Source organism: Cuculus canorus, chromosome 8 (genome assembly GCF_017976375.1).
Source record: "Cuculus canorus isolate bCucCan1 chromosome 8, bCucCan1.pri, whole genome shotgun sequence".
In the NCBI taxonomy this organism is placed as follows: Eukaryota; Metazoa; Chordata; class Aves; order Cuculiformes; family Cuculidae; genus Cuculus; species Cuculus canorus.
In genome coordinates, this window is record NC_071408.1 from 27,008,913 (window position 1) to 27,030,165 (window position 21,253).

Here is a 21,253-nt window from a genome sequence, read left to right on the forward strand (position 1 = left end):
GCATATGTTATTGTCCAAAGGCTTGAAGGGTTTGTTGATGCTGTGCTTGCTTCTCCCTGCTCCCCCTCCATGGTATCGGTCCCACCCTGTAAGGTGTTGGAGGCCTGGAGCTCTTCAAAACCTGTGTTGGTATCTACCCTCCAGCAGCGCTGAGGGAGAGCTTTGCTCTGAGCAGGGCACAGGAAAGGTGGTTTGAGGGACTTCACAGGCTCTTCACATCGCTGATGGCTGAGTGAGTAATGCTGTCAGTAGGAGTCAGGGAGCCCCAAGGAGTGCTAAGCTGTCAGTGGGGCTGGCGCAGCAGAGGAGGGCCCAGGGCAAGAAACTGGGGCTGACTTCTGGTCCTGGCAGTGCTCCCCTGTGGTACCCTGGTGTCTGTGGCTGTGCCATCACCCTGGAGGAGGATGTGCTGTGGTACCCTGGTGTCTGTGGCTGTGCCACCAGCCTGGAGGAGGATGTGCTGTGGTACCCTGGTGTCTGTGGCTGTGCCATCACCCTGGAGGAGGATGTGCTGTGGTACGCTGGGGTCTGTGGCTGTGCCATCACCCTGGAGGAGGATGTGCTGTGGTACCCTGGTGTCTGTGGCTGTGCCACCAGCCTGGAGGAGGATGTGCTGTGGTACCCTGGTGTCTGTGGCTGTGCCACCAGCCTGGAGGAGGATGTGCTGTGGTACCCTGGTGTCTGTGGCTGTGCCACTACTCCAGAGGAGGACAGACCCCAGTCCTCATCACATGCAGCCTGCAGCCTTGGCCCCGTGTGCTGCTTCTGCCAAAGGCCAGGCACGGCCTCTCAGGAGAGGGGGAACAGCCAGTTCTAATGTCAACAGAGGCCTCTTGTGCAGCGATGCTGTGTCAAGAAGAGGAATGGGTCCCTCCTCCTCCACCCATTCATCTGGCAGCCGGGGCTGGCGTGCCGCCAAGCCAGGCTGCTTTGGAAACATTTCATTGAGGAGGCAGCTGAGCCTAGGAAAACAGAATGAAAATATACAGAGAGATCACTGTTGTTAGGCAAAATAACTGCAGGCGGCTGCATTTCTGACCCCCAAGTCCAGCCCAGCCGGGCCTCTCTTGCTTCTATGGGATGAGGGTGAATGCTGCTGCCTGGGGATGGCAGCCCACGTATCTCCATTGTGGGTTAGGAGCTGGGCAATGAGGGCTGTCACGCTCGCCCCCAGCTTTGGCCAACTTGCTGACATCCCTGGTGAGTACATCCAGACTCATCTTGATGTCACATTGCCCAAGGAGATGGGACAGAAAGCTGCAGAAATGAGCCAGCCCTAGTGACTCCTGTCCCCTCCATGGCCACCAGTGCTGGAGCCTGACAAAGACGCGGCTGAAGAAGTGCGTCAAATGTTGGCCTCATTCACTCCCATCTCCCTCCCCAGCATCGTGTCACAGGACTTGGCTGGGCATGGGGCCATCAGCAGGACAGAGCCCAGTCCCTGGGTTTTCAAAGCCCTGTTGCTTGGCATGTCCTGTCTTTCGTCTGTTGGCAGAGAAACAGGAGAGTCACCCCAGAGCAGTCCCCAAGGACAGAGGGCAGGGGCACCTCTCTGCCTTTTGGGTAAAGGTGCTTTCAACAGGTTCATCTAACCTGTTGCTTCTCCCATAACCCCTCTTCTCCCTCCAAAGCCTCCAAGTCTCTCCTCCAGCCGTCTGTTGCCCTGCAACAGACACATCCCAGCTCCTTCCTTCCCTCCTGGTGGGTGCAAAGTGGTTTGGGGGAGGCACAGCTGGAGCCCCGGCCCCATGGGACATCAAGGCTCTCAGTCAGACAGGTGCTCTCAGTGCCACCGTGGCACAGCTTTGCATGGCTCTACCCCCCCTCTTTGTCCCCTCCACCACAGTCCAGCAGTCACCATACAAGAACAAAACAACTCTTTCTCTGTGCTGCTCATTTCTAGCCCCTGTCTTTGCTCGTTGTCAATGGATGACGGCACGGAGGGAACAGTTTGCTTCTTTTTTTTCTTATGGTTTTGATCTAGAGGTTGAAAAGAGCCCAGTATGAGCAGACAAAGCCCAACCAACACCCCCAGGAGAGACACATCTCGCCAGCACAACGTGCACGGATTTGCAGCATGGTGCAGATGCCCAAGGCTGAGACTGGATCCCATGGATCATCTTCTTGCCCTCTCACCAGGAAAGGAGCTAGCAAGATACTCTTTTTTTTGCTCCCATGTGAGGCGGGGGTTGTCATGTCTGGATGCAACACTTGGTTTCCAGCTGAAGTGGGGACGCAGCACAGATCTGCCATGTCCTGCTCTTGCGTCAGGTGGCTTCAAGTGGCTCAGCCTTGTGCTGGGACTGCTGCTGGCTCCCATGCACAGAGTGATGTGTGAGGACACGCTGTTGTAGAGGGGAGCTGAGATGGGTGGGCTGTTAAAGGGAAGGTCACCAGGGTGCAACGTTCCCTTGTCCCACTGTATTCTGAACGGCCTCACAGGCGGGTCCCTGCGTGGGCCCTCTGCACTGCCAAGAGCTGAGGTGTGCCAGCACTCATCACAGGGAGCACACCTCACAGTCTTGTAAAGGAGCCGGAGGAAGAGGATGGACCCATGGAGCAGCTTCTGAGAGAGACAGAGGCCGTAATGCCTAAAAGACACCAATCCTGAGCCAGGGTGGGCAGGTCCCCAGCTGATGAGAGGACTCTATTTTTCTACAAAAGAAAAGCTGAGTTAATGATGCTTGTTGATGTTTACTATGGAAGAGATCTGAGGGTGGAACCCCCTTTTTTTTCCCACATGGATGCGCCTGTGGAAATGGCTTAGGAATAAGTGGTTGAAATGGATGGTAAGTAATGACCCAGATCAGGTGCTCCGAGTGTCTGAACTCCTGTTCCTGCAATCTGCTGCTGAGCAGGGACAATGTGGCTGTGACAGCGATGGTCCTGGCGGTGCCTGAGGAACTGCAGCTCAGAAGGGCAGCACCAGAGGACAAATGCTATAAATCGGAATGATTTGACTTTGGTTAAAGCTGTTTTTTATTGGTTTGTTTGTTCTGCCGCACAGCCAATCAGCATTGCAGTAATTAAGGCCACACAGCCAATTAGCATCCAGTGAAGTTGCAGACCGGCCAATCAACCCTGGGGCACTGCAGTTTCCCAGCCAAGTAGCCATGGAGCGTATTAACCTCCCGGTCAGCCAGAGGGCATTGTAACCTCTCAGCCAATCAGATGTGGCACCATTGTAGCCTCCCAGCCAATCAGCCATAGGACATTGTAGCCTCTCAGCCAATCAGCTGTGACACTATTGTACGTCCCAGCCAATCAGCCGTGAGCCATTGTAACCTCCCAGCCAATCAGCCGTGCCCCGTGTGCCCATCGCACACTGGCCACCCCGCAGAGTCTCTCCTGGCCAGCCCCTGGGTCTCGTGCCTTCATCTGAGATGGCCTCTTCAGCTCTCTTGTTCCATCTTTAGTTACGCTTCATCGCTAGGGTTTTGTAGCTTCTCTTCGAGTCTGGATTGGTCCAGATTTCAGCCTCTTCTGCATTGTTTTTTTCAGCTCACAGAATGCATATGTTCTCTTCTCTCCATTACAGATCTCTTCTTTTTTTCCCTGAAAAAATGACGTTCGTTCACTGTGGTGTTTCCCACTGGGTTAATTTCTCCCTCCGCCCCTAGAAGACCATTCCCCACCCAGAGTTATCTACAATTCCCATTTGCAAAGTGTGTTAAATGTAGAAGGTAAAAGGCTGTAAAGACGCTAAGGAATGATGGTGTAACCTGCCGTCAATTGTCTGCCCAGGGAAGAGCAGAGGGACTCTGGGTGGTGGAGGGACAAGCCTCAACCCTGGCCTGATTCTGGCTTCCAATCCAGCCGGACCTGCTGGTGCCTCCGAAGCCAGGGCAGACCTGATGCAAAAGGCTAGCGGAGTGTTTTTTACACCTCGCTTTGCCATCATTTATTCATGCTCTTGTAGCCTGAAAAATGATTCCCCAGTTATTTTAGCATCTCTAATTAAGGGGAGGGAGCTTCAGCAGCTGAGAGGGGGGCAATCGGCCAGAGGGCTTCTTTCTGCTGAGCTCAGCACTGTGGCAGCCGGGCCAGCCGGGATGGATGCTGCTCTTCAGTGTGGGGCTGAGTAACTTTCTAGAGTGCTCTATTCTCTTAGAGTCCACACTGGGGATGTGAGAGACAGCTATTTCTCCTGGAAGCTGAGGGTCTTTGCCCAGCAGCTCCTCTGTGCTTAATTGCTGGCCTGCGCAGCAAATGCATTTGCTGGAAGGGTGCAGAAATCCTTGTGGCAAGGGAGAGACTCAGCACTTTGCTAATCTTATGAGGGCTGGGGGAAGGCAGCCCTGGCAATCCAGAGGGTTAGCGTTGTGTGTGCGTGAGAGAGAGGGAACAACAGCTCCCAGCAGTCCTAACTCTCTGGTTGGGTGCATAGGGGAGTCCAGGTCTGCCTGATCCCAGCCTGACACCTGGTACCCAAGCACTTTGCTCCATTTTTCTCCTTTTCTTGCTGCTGCCCTAGACCACCTCCTTGTTGCTCCTGCCCGGCTGCTCCTGAGTGTCCCCTCTCTAGCTGTACAAACGAGCTTTCCACCCCACAGGAGGGCTTGCTTCCCCACCTCACTCACATCTCCTCAGCCTCCTACTGAGGTCCTCCAAGATCCCCAGCCCTGCCAGGTCCAAATTCCTGGTGCCTGTTGTGCACGGCAGGCAGAAATTATGTGGCACGGCATCCCCTGGGGAGGGCATGGCATGGTTATGGGTGCAGGTATCCTTGATCAAAGATTAAGGACGGCTTGAGGTTTTTCTTGGGGATTGCTGCCCCCCTTGGCAGTAGACAAAGGACAGAGAAGCTGCAGCACCCTGAGCATCTTCTGCTTTAAACTTACACATCCCTGAGCAGATAGAGTTGGCAAGCAGAGTTGTTCCTGCAGGTAAGAGCAGCCATCCTGCACTTGATCTTCAAATTCAGCCCATGCTTGGGAAGGGAGACTTTTTGTCAGTCCCTGCGTTTCTCTTCTGAGTGCATGGACAACTGCAGTCACACCTGAAGGAGGTCTCTGAGATTGTCAGTGCTGGAAAGTTTCATAAAATAACTGGCTGGCTAGTGAAAAGCAACTTCATTAGAGCCCCTGTGGAAAGAGGAGCACAGCAATAACTCAGCACTAATGAGTCAGTGGGGAATCCACAGGGGATTGGAATAGTTTGATGGCAAAAAGCTCCAGCTCAAGCTTACACCTTGTCAGAGACCTTACTAGGCACAAAAGAACCTAAAAGTGGGACTCAACCCCATCGGCAACCAAACCAAGGTATCTCTTCCCTTGCTTGCAAGGCCAAATAGTTCCTAAGGCAATGGTCTCTGACCCTTTCTGGACATCCAATCCAGAGGAATGCCAAGGGATAACTATCCTGGGTCATAGATCCTTCTGCTTCAGAGTGCATTAAGGCAAGGGAGCTGCAGACTGCATTACTCCCCCGCATTACTCCTCGTGCCTCTGATCTGAACATCACCAGCAACACGGGAAAGGCAGAAACCACCACACTTCCAATGAATTCTTAGGGTTGGTGGCTGTAGCGGGAGCTTGGCTGCCAACAAACTCAGCTTCGGCTGCTTTGGAACAGCAAATCGTCTGGGTGCCTGGAGTAGGAGCTTGGTGGCCACCTGCACTGTGGCTGTTTTCCCATCATTAATTGGCAATAAAGCTTCTGCTGCTCTCATATGTCTTCATCAGTCATCACCAGTGCTCATCGCGTCTTGCAAAGCTCTGCTGTCATTACTGCAAGGCTCAGGCAGTTTTAGCCAAGTTAGTGAGGGCCCAGTATTGACTGTTCAGAGTCAAAGCAACCTCAGAGAGGCACGGGAGCACCCAAGGGAGGGCAAAACCCCAGGGAAAGGCAGTCTTTCTGCTGAGGAGGGGGTTTGGGCGTAGTGAGGAGAGAGGAGGCATGAAGGTGGGCAGGCCAGAGCAGTGAAGGAGGTGGCATCCCCGTGGGCTGAGATGTGGCACCTACCAGCTCTTACCCTCTCTGCCACAAAACTAAGCACAGGTGCCAGGAAACCCGCAGCGAACATCTTGGCAGCATCCTTTTCTGGCTCTTTGTTGGAGCTCTTGAATTTAGTTTATAGCCATAGCAAAGCAGATTTCTTGCCCCACAGCACCTGCAAATTAAATCTGGACTTCTGGCTGGGCTGGCACCCAAAGGATTTCCCATGATACTGCAATGCATTGTTGTCTAACTGTAGTGAAGAGCCACGGGCACTCCAGCCCCTTTGGTCAGTAAATTTTCTAGCCAGGAATTAAAAATAAAACCCTTTACTTTGCCCAGCATGAAAAAAATCATCACATTGTGAATAATGCCAGCCATCAGGACAGAAGGGTTGGATTTGGTGGGTTCCGGCACAGGCAGACCCCAACTAAACAGCCTAAAAGCCAGGAGGTGAACTGGCACTGACGGTGGTAGAGGCTCAGCAAATGGCTGGGCTCAGGAAAGCGTGTGGTGAATTATTGATGTACCTGGTTACAGGCTCCGAATGAGCAGCGTCAGGGGCTGGGCGGGAGGCTGACATTTTGCATCCTTCCCCAGGGAGAAGAGGTCTGTCCGTGTTCCCCGGGAGGGGGGAGCTCCCCTCCTTGTGAAATTCAAGGCAGTAATGAAAGCCGCAGAGAGAGATGGGGAGGAATGAGGAGCAGCAAATGTTCAGATGAAGAGAGAGAGGAAAAATAGATTGGTTTGTCTTTGAAATAACACACTAACCCCCAGAGACAGGCTGGCCAGCCACCGCACTGACCTTGCTTTGATTTGAGTCTGGATTATATGTTTTATGCAGGGAAAAGTCAGCTTGTTGGGAATGAATAACGTCCCCGTTCGGGCTGAAGTCTAAAATCCTCTTTATTTGCACTGTCTGGGGACGACATAAGTAAGGACGCTCAAGGTTGTCACTAAATGAGCTCTGCAGAGACTGGTGACAGAGGGACCAGACAAGCTGGGGTGCTGTGTCTAAGCTCTCATGCAGGCTCATCCCTGCCTGAGCAGCCCTGGAAGCCATGCGGAGACATGGGTGGTGGAAGAAACTCCCAGGCAGTTTGGCTGGTGTAACACAGCTTCCAGCAGCAGAGGGCCTTAAGGACCTGCCAGACTGGTGTCTGTTGGGAAGGTGTGCTCTACCTTGGGGCAGGAGGGTGCTTGGCGATGGCTCCTTGAGGTCCCTCTGTGCAGCCAGGGAGGGGCAGAGGTGGTTGAAGCCCTTCTTGATCCCCCCAGGTGTGCTGCCACCACAACGAGCAGAGGCGATGGACTAAATGCTGTGCTCGCAAGTGCTCCCTGTTGCAACAATACATCACAGAGAGTGAAAAGCCCTTCAGGGTCAAAAAAATGGGGTTGTGATTTCCGGAGAGAATGTAAACAAATTTGTGTGTAGCTGCTGCCTGCAGCCAGGCCCTGATGCCTGGTTATTAGCACTGATTATCTTGAACAAGACCAGTGGCAGCAAGGAACACCTCAGCCTTCAAGGAAAACCTCTTCCTGACCTTCATTGATTAACGTGTGGCTTATTCTCTAAAATGGAGCTCTCTCATTGCCGGAGCTCTGCCTGCTCTCATTACCTGCCTGAGATCTGATTCCCTCCCTCAGAGTCCTGAGAAGGAGACCTTGGGCTTAGAGGTTCCTCATGGCATAGCAAAGGTGCATAATTATTTCCTGTTTTCTAATTGCATCACCCTGTTATTCCAGGAAACGTGCCCCTGCTCTGTCAGTAAAGGTAAATAGGAGATCTTTGCAACAAGGGAGTAAACCAGTAATGGTCTTGATGTGACTGAACTGCAGATAGAGAAGAATCAGATTTAGATTCTCAAAGTGCTGAGAAAAACAGAGTAAGAGGTTGGAACTCTGAGAGCCATGACCTCTGCTCTTCCTCAGGGGTTTGCCACTTAAAATTAGACAGGACAAAAGAATGGGAATGTATTTCTGGGGAAAATCCTGGGATAGTGTTCAGCTGAACATGGCAGGAAAGTGAGGAGCTCTAGCAGGGCAGTAGTGCTCTCCCCGTGGGCCCTGTGCTGTGCTGGTCCCTGGGGTGCTGCCCGCACCCTGCACTGAAGTAGAGGCTGGTGAGCCGTCAGCTTCGTGTATTTTGGGGTGCCTACTCAGGCAATCTCCTGGGATGCATCGCCAGAAGTGTGACCAGCAGGACGAGGGAGGCGATTCTCCCCCCCTGCTCTATTCCCGAGAGACCCCACTTGGAGTCCAGTGTTCGGATCTGGAGTCCTCAGCACAGGAAGCACATGGATCTGTTAGAGCTAGTCCAGAGGAGGCCTTGAAGATGATCCAGAGGGCTCGAGCACCTCTCATATGAGGACAGGATGAGAGAGTTAGGGTTGTTCAGCTCAGAGAAGAGAAGGCTCTGGGGAGACCTTAGAGCAGTTCTCAAAGGGGGCTCCAGGAAAGATGGGCAGGGGCTCTGCGTCAGTGAGTGCACGGATAGGATGAGGGGGAATGGTTTTAAGCTGAAAGAGGGGAGATTCAGATTAAGTATTAGGAGGAGGTTTTTTACTGTGAGAGTGGTGAGGCACTGCACAGGTTGTCCAAGGAAGTCCCATCCCCGGAGGTGTTCAGGGCCAAGCTGAATGAAGCTTTGAGCAGCCTGATCCAGTGGGAGGTGTTCCTGCGCATGGTAGGGGTTTGGAACTGGATGGGCTTTAAGGTTCCTTCTAACCCAAACCATTCTCTGATTCTATGAATATGGACTGAAGGAACTTGCTTTAAATCAACCCCACCTTAGAGCAGAGCTTCCTGGGAGTCAGCAGTGCCTCTTTCTTTGTCTCCTCTGCCAAAGGTCAAGCGTGCCACTGGTATTTTCTCTGCACCCAAGGATGCTGCAGTGATGTGTGAGACGAGCATCTTTCCTACATAGCTTTAAAAGAAAAAGCAAACCATGATGCTCACTGAAGAGGAGGGCACTGCTGCCTGCTCTGTGACCTGGAGCAAGCTCAAAGGCGATTTATGGGCTAGGCTGGATGTTAGACTGGTGGGTTAGGATGGATGTTGGACTGGTTAGGATGGGCACTGACACTGTGCGCCCCAGGACTTGCAGCAGGCCCCCAGTTCCTGGAGGACAATCCCGGGGAGTGGTGGTGCCACATCCAGCCCTGCCGTGCCTCTCCACTGCCTCTGGCTCAGCACCTGCTCCAAGCACCCAGCTGGAATCGACACCTCCTCACCTCCCCGCCCCGCAGGCACCGGCAGCTCCCTGGTCCTTTCAGTACTTAAAGCGGGTACAGGAAAGCTAGGGAAGGGCACCGGGGCGGTCCCCCGGGGACACCACCTCCTGCCCTGCACCCCGGGAGGTGCTGGTGGGAGCAGGGATGGGCTGGGGGCTGCAGAGCATCCCGCACCCCGGAGGTGCCGGTGGGAGCAGGGATGGGCTGGGGGCTGCAGAGCATCCCGCACCCCGGAGATGCCGGTGGGAGCAGGGATGGGCTGAGGGCTGCAGAGCATCCCGCACCCCGGGAGGTGCCGGTGGGAGCAGGGATGGGCCGGGGGCTGCCGAGCATCCCGCACCCCGGGAGGTGCCGGTGGGAGCAGGGATGGGCTGAAGGCTGCCGAGCATCCCGCACCCCGGGAGGTGCCGGTGGGAGCAGGGATGGGCCGGGGGCTGCCGAGCATCCCGCACCCCGGGAGGTGCCGGTGGGAGCAGGGATGGGCCGGGGGCTGCCGAGCATCCCACACCCCGGAGATGCCGATGGCAGCGCGACTGCGGGCAGCGGCTGCGGAACATCCCTCCCCGTAGGGGGCCGTCTCGGTGCCGCCGGTTCCACCCCCTCCAGTCTCCTCCCCCCTCCTCCTGCTCGGGTCCCTCCTCCCCTCGCCCGGCTCAGTCGGTCGCAGCCATGGCGGAGGGAGGAGAGGGAGAGGAGCTGCTCCGCCCGCCGCTCCCCGCCGGCGCCCCGGGCCCCAAGCGCCTGTGCTCGCGGGCCTGCCCCGCCGGGGGCCCCGGGGCCGCTCCCCCCCGAGCCGGGGCGGCGGCGGGGCCGGGCGCGGTGCCGGCGCTGCCCGGGTGCTGCCCCGCGGCGGCGGCGGCGGGGCCGGGGGCGGCGGGGCCGGGGGGCGGCGGCGGCGGGGCGGGCAGCCTCCTGCAGCCCGAGTCGCTGCTGGACGCGGCGGCCAAGCGGGTGGCGGGGAGCTGGGCTTTCGAGCGGGTGGAGGGGCGCTTCCAGCGCATCCCCGAGCCCGTGCAGCGCCGCATCGTCTACTGGAGCTTCCCCCGCAGCGAGAGGCAGATCTGCATGTACTCCAGCTTCCAGCCCGGCCGCGCCGCCGCTTCCTCCTCCTCGTCCTCCTCCTCCGCGGCCCCGAACGCCGCCGCCGGGGGGGGGGGCACGGGGGGACCCGCCGCCGTCCCCGCCCCGGGCGGCGAGGAGAGCCCCGGGGCCGGCCCCGCGCCGCCCGCCGCGCCCGCCGCCCCCGCCGCGCCGCAGGGTGAGGGGCTGCCCTTCCGCCGCGGCATCCGCCTGCTCGAGACCGGCGCGGTGGACAACGTGCTGCAAGTGGGTGAGTGCGGGACGGGCCTGGCGACCCCCAGCCTCCCCTTCCTCCGCCCGCTCTGCCTTCCCCAACGCTTTTCCGACCCCTCTCCCACCCCCTTTTCCGCTCCCACCCCCACTTTTGCACCCCCCATCCCTCTCCGACCCCCCCTTTTGCACCTCCAACCCCCGCAGTCCGTCTCCATCGTCCCCCTCTTTCCGCTCCCCATCCCTCTCCAACCCCCCGTCTCCGTCACTCCCCCCTTTGCCCCCCCGTCTCCGTCGTCCCCTCCTCTGTCCCCATCGTCTCCGTCGCTCCCCTGTCTCCATCGTCCCCCCCCTTTCCGCCCTTCATCCCTCTCCGCCCTCCCGTCTCCGTCGCCCCCCTTTTGTCCCCCCGTCTCCATCGTCCCCCCCCTTTCCGCCTCTCATCCCTCTCCGTCCCTCCTTTTGCCCCCTCGTCTCCATCGTCCCCCCTTTTTCCGCCCCCCGCCGTCCCCCCCTTTCCGCCCCCACCTTTCGCCCCCCCGTCGTCCCTCCCCCTTTCCGCCCCCCGTTGTGCCCCCCCTTTGCACCCCCGTCTCCGCCGCCCTCCCCTTTTCCGCCTCCCTTTCGCCTCCCCCTCCTTCCGTCCTCCCCGTCTCTGCCGTCCCCCCCTTTCTCCCCCCTTTCTCGCCCTCCACCCCATCTACCTCCTTTTCGTCCTCCTCCCTTCCCTTCTACCCCCTTCTACCTCCCCTTCGCCCCCTTCTACCCCCTTCCCTCTTACCCCTTCGCCCCCCCTTTTCCACCCCGTCTGCTCCTCCTTCATCCCCCCCGCATCCTCTTCCTTTCCTCCTTCCCCCCCCAGTTCTACCCTCCTTCTCTTTCCACCCCTTTCCTTCTCCTCCCTCCACCTTCCCAGCCCTCCCCCCCCCTTCCTCCCAGCCCCCTTTTTCCACCCCCTCTCCATCCCCCTTCCTCCATCCCTTCCAAACACTTCAGCCTTTTGTCTGGCGCGGTTGTGGTTTGACAGGAAAATCCTGCCCCGGGGGCAGGGACCGCTTTGTGCTCCACTGGGAAGATGCTGTGTTTGGGGAGGTGGGAGGGTTAGGGGTGACCCTCTCCTCTCCATCCTGGTGAGATGTGTCACCGACCAGTGTGTACTCCATCCATCCATCCATCCATCCATCCATCCATCCATCCATCCCCTAGTGAGTGGAGAAATCACCCCCCCGCCCCAGCCTCCATCAGGAATTTGTATGGAGGACACGCAGCCCTCCCAGCTTCCCCAGCCCCGCACTGGGGATCCCTCTCACCCCTGAGCATCCTCGCTCCCACGAGGGTCCGAGCCCTCCCACCAGGACATCGATTTATAAACATAAAATATCTCTCCAGCAGCTCTGAGCAGTTGCCTTTGTCTTCTCCATCAGGGGTTTTGGTCCCTTGGAAAATCTTTTCCGGGGCATTTTTCCCCCAGCTTTCCCCATCCCGGGCACCCACATGGGTACACTGAGCGAGACCAGCTGGTGGGAAGGGACTGGCGTGGGTGACAAGTTGGGTGGACTGGTGGGTACCACCGCTACCGTGATGAGCGGTTTGGGGATGGATGCGTGCAGCCTCGTTTGGTGGCGAAGGGGCCGTGGGAATGATGATGGGAATAATGGCATCGTGTTTTCTCTCCATGGGCAGGTGGCTTTTGTGTGTGCTGGTGGAGGGGGAATGTTCCTCTTTTCCCCATCCTTCCACTCTGTCCGCATCCAAAATCTGCCTTATACGTGTATATATCTAAAGAGAAACAAATTGTGATGCTTTACATAAAATAATCCGCTCCTGGTTGTTATTGGAAGTGATTGACTGCGCCTTCCCATTCAAATGATATTAGGCTAGAATTTGTTTTGCAAATGCGAGATGTAAATTAATTTTGTGCCAGGGCAGGGTGTGAATGAGCAAAGGGAGGGTGGTTTTTGTTGTAAGGAAGGGTTAGTTCGGCCGTGTCTATTTAAAGAGCCCTCCTTCCTTTTTTGGGGAAAAGAACTGCTTTAAAAAAAAAAAATCCCATTTGGTACAGTTTACATTCAGAAGAGCGTTATCAAAACATTTTCCATTTGAGACGTGAAAATAGGAGACAGCAGAAGAATTCTAACTCTAAGGATACGCAGTGAACATTCCTGTAGCACAAAAGGTTTTTCTCTGAGGATATGATTATACCCCTTTTTTTTTTTGGGTGAATTAATATTTTGTAAGGGCTGCGTTAAGGCAATTAATTATTCTCTTTAAAATACTTTGAAACTCAAACCCAAATAATTTTGTTAGAAGGAGAGGAGCAGCTCTTCAAGAACTTCCAAATTTGGAGGGGAGGGAAAAATAACAGCTCCCTGTGGGCGATGCTTTATTGATCTGCCCACCAAGGTGTGGATGGGGTGAGCGGCCCGTGTGGGAATGGGAGATGGAGGTAACAGTCGCCTAAAACCTGGGCTGCGTCTCTGCAAAGGAATTTTCCTTTTCCTAGTGAGTTTTTAACATATTTCTCTTTGAAATATGGCTCTGGCGAGGTTTTGGCTAATGCTGTGAAGGACCTAAGTGAGTGCTGGGGTCAGGTGCGTGTGGGACACGTGGAGCAGTCCTATCCCAAAGTGATGCCCAGCGCTGGTGAAGGTGCTGCTTTGGGCGAGCCAGAGGATGGTTCCAGCTCTGGCACTTCAGACCCCCTGACAAGTCTGAGCCATCTCTCCAGCTTTGAAATCAGAGCTCGCATCTGTTGTCCTTCGAACCATCAGCTTTTCAGATGAAGCAGCATGTTCTGGAAGCACTCGCTGCAAAGTCGGCGGGTGATTTATCTCTTGTTTTTACAGTGTGGAGGGGGCGCGCGGGATGCTTGCCATGGGAATGGGTCTTTGGAGTAGGGGGGTTTCAGGTCTTGGCTGTTGCGCAGCTCCTCTTGGATGGCAGTGGGTGGATGGGTGATGCAGGGTTGGACACCTCTGTTGTTCCCTCAGTAGCCCTGTGACAGCAGTCCCTTGCAGCCCTGAGCCAGAGGAGGAAGATTTACATCAAACAAAAGGCTGGGTGTTTATCCAGGGGGACGGGAGGCATAGCTGAGATGTTCTTTGCCAACTTTCCACATCCATCCTGCGGATGCTGCTGGAAGGTGAGGTGGAAGAGCTCCAGCCACTGGAGACACAAACATTTTGTGGCTGCGTGTGTGTGTTTGCAATTAAGATAGGAACTTGGTTGTCAGCTTATATGGGAACCATTATGTCTTGGAAAAAAATAAAACCCCATTCTTGGCTTATTTGATGCTCACCAGCGCTAAATCAAAACTACTGTTTCCCTCCAAGGATCCCTTTAATGGGCACCACCGGCTCCCGGCATCACAACCTGAGGTTTGCACAGTTGAGATTTGCAGTTAATAAAGATCAGATGTTTGTACAGTTGTGTTTCTGACTCAGACCTGTGAAAAAAATAAGGATAGTACGGATGTGAAATTCCTTCTCCCTGTGGTTGGAAAAATGTCTTCAAAATTGAAAGCCAAACTCCAAGAGGAATGACCTTCTGGAGACAGAAGATGGTGTGGAGGGGTGAGGGTGGTACTCATGGGGACAAACTGCTTTGGGCTCCAGTTCCCTTGTGCTTGGAAAGCTGGCAAGTCTGAAAAAAAACATATATGCCACATTATCAACCAATAATTCCTTCATGCTTAGTAAAACTTAAATGAGGCTTAAACCCTGATCTCACTGGAGTCATTAAATTGATTTTTTTTTTTTTCCCCTTGCTCAAAGAAAGATCTTGGATGTTGAACACAGGCATCTTTGTCTTCTTAAAAACTGCTTTATTATTATGTGTACAGATCCCGTCTTTGTGTGTGTGTGGTGTGTGGGTTTTTTTTTCTTTTAATTTTTAGACAAATGACAAAAGCATGCAGGAAAGGAATGCAGAAATGCCAGGCTTAATATAAAGCATGCAACTGCACTGCATGCCGGGAATCCTAAAGGATACAAAACCTTTAACGACGGCGGTTAATTTTTAACAAGTTCACTTGCATAAATATTTATGAACAAAAGTTTTTACGCCATTATCTCTTGGGTTTTGGGAGAGAGAAAAGAACCTTTGGTGGGTTTTGACAGCAGGCTGTGATCAGGCACGATGAATTCATGTTTCTCGCCTGCGCTCCGCGGGATGGTGTAATATGGTTTGTCCTCCAGTTGTTGTGACTGCTGATGGGTGGGTGAGGGTCTGTGGCAGTTTTAGGTGGAAATGCTCCTTTTTTATAGCTTTTTTTTTACTGACCAGAGGAATTGTTGAGCTTGGTGGTGTAACCAGCCTCTTAGGAACCTGCGTGGTGTGTGCTCCTTACCCACAGATAAGCCTTTGTGCCCCAGTGGGGTGGTATGTGGTCCAACCATAAGTACATAGGCTGGATTTACTTTTGCTGTTAGAGTAACAATGAAGCAGGGCTTTAAAATGCACTGGCTTGGTAAACACTTGGAGAGAGCCTCTTTTTTTTGTTGTTTTTCAGACCTGCAATTAATTCTGAATATTTTATCTGATGCTGTGCAGGTCAGTCCTGGGCACCTTCCCGTGGTTCCTAGTCTGGTGATTACGCTGGACATCCAGGCACAAGGGATTTTCTGACCCTGTTCAACTGCCTTCTGCCTGGCAGGAGGTTAAGCTAGACTTGATACCTGTAAATAATACCTGTAAATGCATTTTAATGGGAGGAGTTTTGATTTGGAAGCTTTCTGTTACACTACAGTTTTCACGCTGCCTATGGCCATTTATAATGATGCCTGTTGAAATGCAGCTTCAGAGGTAAAAATATCAGTGGGTTCCTGTGCTCTTAACGTGCTTGTAGGGTTTTTTTTTTCAAAACTACTTCTTTTTAAGTATTTTTTCCCTAAAAATGCTAGCTTTTAGGTGAATGCTTGTTTTCCCTCCACTGTGGCATGGAATGCAGCAGTCTAAATTTGTATCCTTTTTTTTTTAAGTCTAGGTGATGTGCTGCTTTATAGAGCTGTTTATTTTTGGAAAAACACTTTGATGAGGCTCCTACAGCCAGTTGTGGTTGCTTTTGTTTTGTGTAAAGCTCAGTCTCCTCCTGGGTGTAGGTTTAAGGCTGTATCCAGTGGGAGCAGGTTTGGAAGAAACACCATGGGTCCTGAAATGTATTTTTTTCCATGTTGAAACCTGGTGTCCCATGTCAGGTTGCTGCTAAGGGAGTTTAATTTCTCTGTATCCTCTTAGTTTCTTGGGTGGGGCTGTTGTACAGCATGTTTGCAATTTGCTAATTAATTTTGACTTTATTTTTCTTTAGGAGTAGATTACTTTATCCTGCCATGTATATTACAATACTTCAAACCACATAAAAGAGGCCAGGAGAAGTTCATTTGCCCTATCATGATGGAAACTGTGAACATCTTAAATATACATTAAGCCATTTACGTGTCTAATTATTCTTTTCTTAACATATGTAATTGAAAGGAAGGATTATTAGGCATTAAAACTTATGATCTGTTTATTGCTGCTCCCTCATAGGTGAGATGTTTCTGGAGCATGTTCTGGACTGTGTTATAGAAACTGGAATTGCAGATGATGAAAACCACCAGAGTTTCTTGCTGGTTGTGTAGGGAGAGCTAGGAAAATTTTGACAGCTGGAATTTTAACTTGTTTTTTTAGCGGATTTATTTATTGGCTTTTGAGTCTTTTTTTTTTTTTAAGAGTATAAACAGACCCTCTGAAGCTGGGTTGTCTTTTTAACTGGGTGGTTAATTACTCCAGGCAAAAAACCATGCCAGTTTAAAGAGGCTGGAGTCATGAAAAATAAAGCACAAGAAACTGAATATTTAGTTTTTGGCTTTAAGAATAGGTTTGAAGCGTTTTTCAGAGAGAAAGTGTAACAAGTGCTGGTTTCTGGCGGTAAGCAGGCAGTAGCAGTTTGTCCTCAGCTTACCTAGGCTTTTGTAAAGCTTAGCCCAGGTGAGACTCTGGCTTTCTCCACTTCCAACACACGAATCGTTTACAGCAGATTTTCAATTTGCTCACATCTAGAGGGAATCTTTTAGGAAATTTAACAGTGCTAAAATGGCAGTAACATAAACCACATGTGCCTGCGTGCTTTGTTTCTGCAGCTTTGTGCGAGGGAATGTGCTTCGCTGTTATTTGACGCTTGCTTTGATGTTAGATGTTTTATGATGAGTCCCTCTAACCTCAGATAGGACTTTTGGAAAACTTAAATGAGCTCATCTCTCTGATAGCTCTGTGAAGTCACATTCAGCTGTGAATCATCCTTTGTGGTGTGTCAGCTTTAAATTTTCTTTGGAAATATATGTATTAAAAAAAAATCATCTTGGTAGCATTAGGGTGGAAGAGAGAGTTTGCGGGCTTGTGTGTCCTTGGTGTATACGTGAACCTAGCCCTGGAGGAGGACCTGGTCCATGGAGGAGGCGTCTAGTCTTTGATGTTTTGAGGTTACGTCCTGCTCCATTTTCCCCATGGGAGACCTGCTCCCATCTGGGATTAGCTCAGATAGATGTCATGGCCAACCTTGTGCTTGCGTTTGGCTTTTAGGTTTTTGTATTTAGGTTACAGGGAGAGAGCTCTGTGTTTAGCAGTGGTGCAAGTTTTTCTTCACACTCCCTGCCCCTGAGGCTGCAGTAGCTCATGCGGGTGAGAACCTCTGAGTAGGGATTTCAGGAGCAACATCATCTCCTCAACCTGTGAGGCAGCTGAGCCCAGGGATTTTCAGTGAGAGGCCAACGCTTGTTGCTGCGTGATGATGATACTTCAAGTGGATGCCTTTTCTGGAGAAGTAGCGGTGTTGCTTTTTCTCCTGGAGGTGTGAAGCAATGATCCCTGTTCCTCTGACCATGCCCTGAGGAGCAGACCTTGCACAAGGTCCCAGGCAAGGCGGTGGTGAAGGAGTCTGCTCTTGCTCCTCTGTCTTTTCACACTGTGTTTCTTCTGGAGGGACCGTGGGTGAGATTTGCTGGGGACCTGGGAAAGTGGGTGCCAGGATCTTATCCTGGCTTTGCTCAGCAGGAGGCCAGTGATGGTTGTTTCCCCATTTATCTCCCCATATGTGTCTGGTGTGAATGGTTTTATTTTGCAAGAAGCTGGAGGTGTGTAATAGCTAAGTGGAGAGTATTAAAATGAACTGCTATGTCCTACCTCACATTTGATGCTGTCTTGAGAAGGTTACGTTGGCTTTTCATGCTCCTTGTCTTCTGGGGACGAGGAAAGGAGGAAAGGGTCTCCTCTGAGTAACTGCTTCCTGCCTCTGCTGAGTCTTGGCTTTCTTTGGCATCAACATCAATAGAAATTGATTGATTTTCCAATGAAAACAAAAACTCAAAGACACCAAAGCTTGGCTACATTAATAAGTGCCATGAGACAAGTCTACCATTTGAATGGAGCCAGTTTTGGAGCCAGGATGTTCGATGGTGGTGGGGAGTTCTTCCTGTCCCTTGGCAAAGCTGCTGAGGCCCTGAAAATGCTCAGAAGAACAGGACTGAGACTCACGTCATTTTTGACCTGGCTTTCACACGGGTTAGGTCTGATGTACAGGCTTGACCCCTGTTGTCTTGTGCCTTTGCAGTAGGAGCTGGGAAAGAGCTTGATAGCATCTCACAGAGGCACAGGACCTATAAAACCACTTCTTGAGGGTTGTCTTGGGGATAGTGTCTTCATGGCTTTACAATGGAACGTCCCAGGAGCAAAAATTCAATTTTTCAAAGGCTTTTTTTTTAATCCCAATGTTTAAACATGAATAGATTGCACTTGGTGCGGCGGGTGTGTTTTATTAAATGCCAAGGATTCACCTGCGCTCGACACCGCCACATTTCTCTCCAAATGGATTTTCTAACGTCGTGTTTTAAGAGCATTTGCTTTTTTGTCTCAAGCTTATAGCTTAGGATTTTGTGCAGGATTGGGGTTAGTCCTTGTAAAATGGTGCATTTGAAGTAATGCACAAATTAATAAAATCCAGGGCTTTTACTTGTCGCATTCTAGGTGCGCGTTGCCAGGGATTTTTTTTTTTTATTCCATTAAAAACAAAACCATGAATGTGCTTAGGAGGCAAATCTGCTGGCATGCCAGCTCGGAAGGGTTGCATGCTGATATGTTGGTCCAGCTTGTCATCTGCAAATGTCCTGTTGCTGTCGTCCCTGGATTAAAATGGGAGAGGGGATCCGTGTCCTCCCCCTTGTGATGCCCTGCTTCTCGCTGTCTGCACCTATACCACCCAGCGCGTTTGACCGCGGGTGGATAATCGTTATTGAGGTTCGCTCAGCGGGATGCAGCTTGGTATCTGCCTGGCTGCTGTCTTTGCACCTGGAGACAGTGCCCGTGCCCCGCAGCTGCTGGCGAGGAGGGCTTCCGCGTGGGAACGCTGGAAAGAGACTTGGTGTCTGGGACCTTGGCAAGGTCAGGACAGGCTGTGCCTGCACTCCGGATGCCGTCCAGTAGCCGTAGCCTGCATCCTTCAGCTGATGCCGATGTGTGGGTGACTGCTCGGAATGCCAATAATAGCCATGACTTGTTATTGGTGTTAGGTGGTTTTTAAAGGCAGGGATCGCAGGAGGTGCTGCGCCCTGGCTGTGTGGCTGCCTTGATGAAGATGAGTGCCCTGTCTAAGGGGTGGCAGAGCAACAAATGGGCTCCTGAGGTAAATAAAATTTGCATTAATGAACTACAATGGCTTTGGATGCCAGATAAAAAGAAGTGTGTCTGAAAGATGAAAAATAAATGTATTTTCTGTCTCACTCGCTGGTTCTCATCTCTTTTGATTTTATCATGAGAAAGAGATTTTTTTTTAATTTTTTTAAAGCCAGTTGTGTTTATTTTGGTAACAGTTCATTGGCTGCTCTGTGTACAGAAGCTTTCTCTTGAAAGTACTGAAACTATATTAAAAGTGCTTTTGGCTGTCATCTTTTATTTTGCTTCTCCTTCGTTCTTTTCCCAAAGCTGGGTCATTGCTGTATCAAATGCTCTGAAACTGTCTGGTAGTGTTTTCCCTGTGGTGCTCCATATAAACTGCAAATAAAAAGGGAAGAAATTGCAGGATTTGGATTGCTGCATCTTTTTTTTTTTGTTTTTTTTTCTCTCTCTCTGTGTGTGTGTCCCATTGAAGTCTGAGCAGCTGTCTCCATCCGCACAGCCCGCCGATGGCATGCATGGATCTGTTTCTTGTGATTAAAGGGAGAAATAATACCCCAGTGTTCAGAGAAGGGCTGGGGGGGTAAGCGAGCGCCTGGGGAGCAGAGCCTGCCCCTGCCCGCTTGGCCCAGGGACCAAGGGAGCTGACAGCCTGGCTGCTCTCCTCCCTGCATCCTTATGGCTTTATAGCCTTGGAAGGAGGTATCCCATGCTGTTTGCCCCGAGCTGCCCTGCTGCAGCATCTCCACCCCAGGGTGGGCTTCTCCGTCCCGCACCAGCGACCTGCAGAGGCCCCAGGGTTTTTCAATCTATTCTAAGGATGTTGAAACATTTCAGCGGCGCTGCAGCCACTCACTACCAGCGCACTTTGAAAAATACCCAGCAAGTGTCGAGCATCTGTCTGTGAAGGGGGAGGAAATCCCCCCTGGTTATTATTTTCCCCCGATTGTCCTTGCTTGGTGTGGCTTTGGCTATTATGAGTTTGTAAAATAGAACTATATATGACCTTTTATCTTACAAGAAATAGGTTAAGCCATTTTTAAAGAAAGTGGTGGAGTCAGCAGTGCTGCTGAAGGAGCTGCTTTCGCATGGTTGATAGGCTGTGAAGCCGTTCAATGGACTTTGGTTTCGGAGACAATATCTGTTTAAATTAATCTTTGTCAGATACATGCCACTGCAGACAATTCAAATTCCATTTGCTTTCTGATCTCATAACAAAAAAGCACCTTACACTGGTTCTTTTATCATAAAATTAACTTTTGTCTGTGTGTCCTGGAAACAGGGGTGGCATAAAATCTAGTTAAAAGGCTCTGTTATAGGAGGATTCTGTTTCTTTGTACAAGGTGGACTTTTTTTTTTCTCTTCTTTCCCCTTCGTGCATTTAAAAAGAAGATGAGTGTTTGAGATGGATTAGGGAGAATGCCAGCAGATGGACTGATTCTGTTGTTGCTGCTGGCAACCATCTAAGCAGCCATTTTGAACAATGCTGATACCGGGGTACTGATAACACAAAGATGAGGATGGGATAAATATCCAGCTAGTCCCTTTCTCCCTGCCTGCTCCTCCTCCCTCCCTTTCACGCCGCTGCTGCAGTCCTGTTATTAGAGAACCCGATTGTTTCCAGACAAATGCTTCATCCTCTTAGCTCGGTTGGTGGATATCTAGAGTTGCTTATTGCCTTGTTTTTCCTCATGGTGGTTGGAGACACTGGCAGATGGGCTTCTTCCATGGGTCCTAAGGCGAATGGGATGTTTGGGTGCTTTGCAGACGTGATGCTCTTTCCTCTACCCTAGTAAAGCATGGGGTGTTTGGTCCTTTCTGCATGAGTGGAGATTATTTCCTTCCCCCTTTGTGCAGATTTTAAGTGCTTAATTGCAAAGTGTGATGGTATTTGGTGGGTGGATTCTCAGGTTTCAAGAGGTGCACCATTCCCTAAATAAGTTTGATATCTGCTTTATGCCAAGATGATTAGTATGGGGCTGTAACTGCAAACTGAGGGTATCCCCTTTGTGTGTATAACGGTCTCCCCTTCCCACAATCAAATCTGCTGGCTCTTGGGTACCTGGGCCATGTTCGTGTCCTGGACCTGCCACTCTTGAAGATTCTTAATGGCTGTACTGATACCTGTTTGAACTGCTGGATTTTTAGCA

The 21,253-nt window shown here is 51.8% G+C and overlaps 1 protein-coding gene across 1 annotated transcript in view; it reads left to right on the top strand.

Annotated features, from left to right (window-relative positions):
• The first annotated feature begins 9,812 nt into the window (after nucleotides 1–9,812).
• The window catches only part of ZSWIM5 (zinc finger SWIM-type containing 5), a 102,211-nt gene continuing 90,770 nt past the window's right edge, over nucleotides 9,813–21,253 (top strand). Inside the window, exon 1 of the mRNA XM_054072401.1 lies at nucleotides 9,813–10,500. Within this exon, the coding sequence (XP_053928376.1) occupies nucleotides 9,840–10,500 (661 nt within the window). The 5' untranslated portion in view covers nucleotides 9,813–9,839. The remainder of the gene's footprint in view (nucleotides 10,501–21,253) is intronic.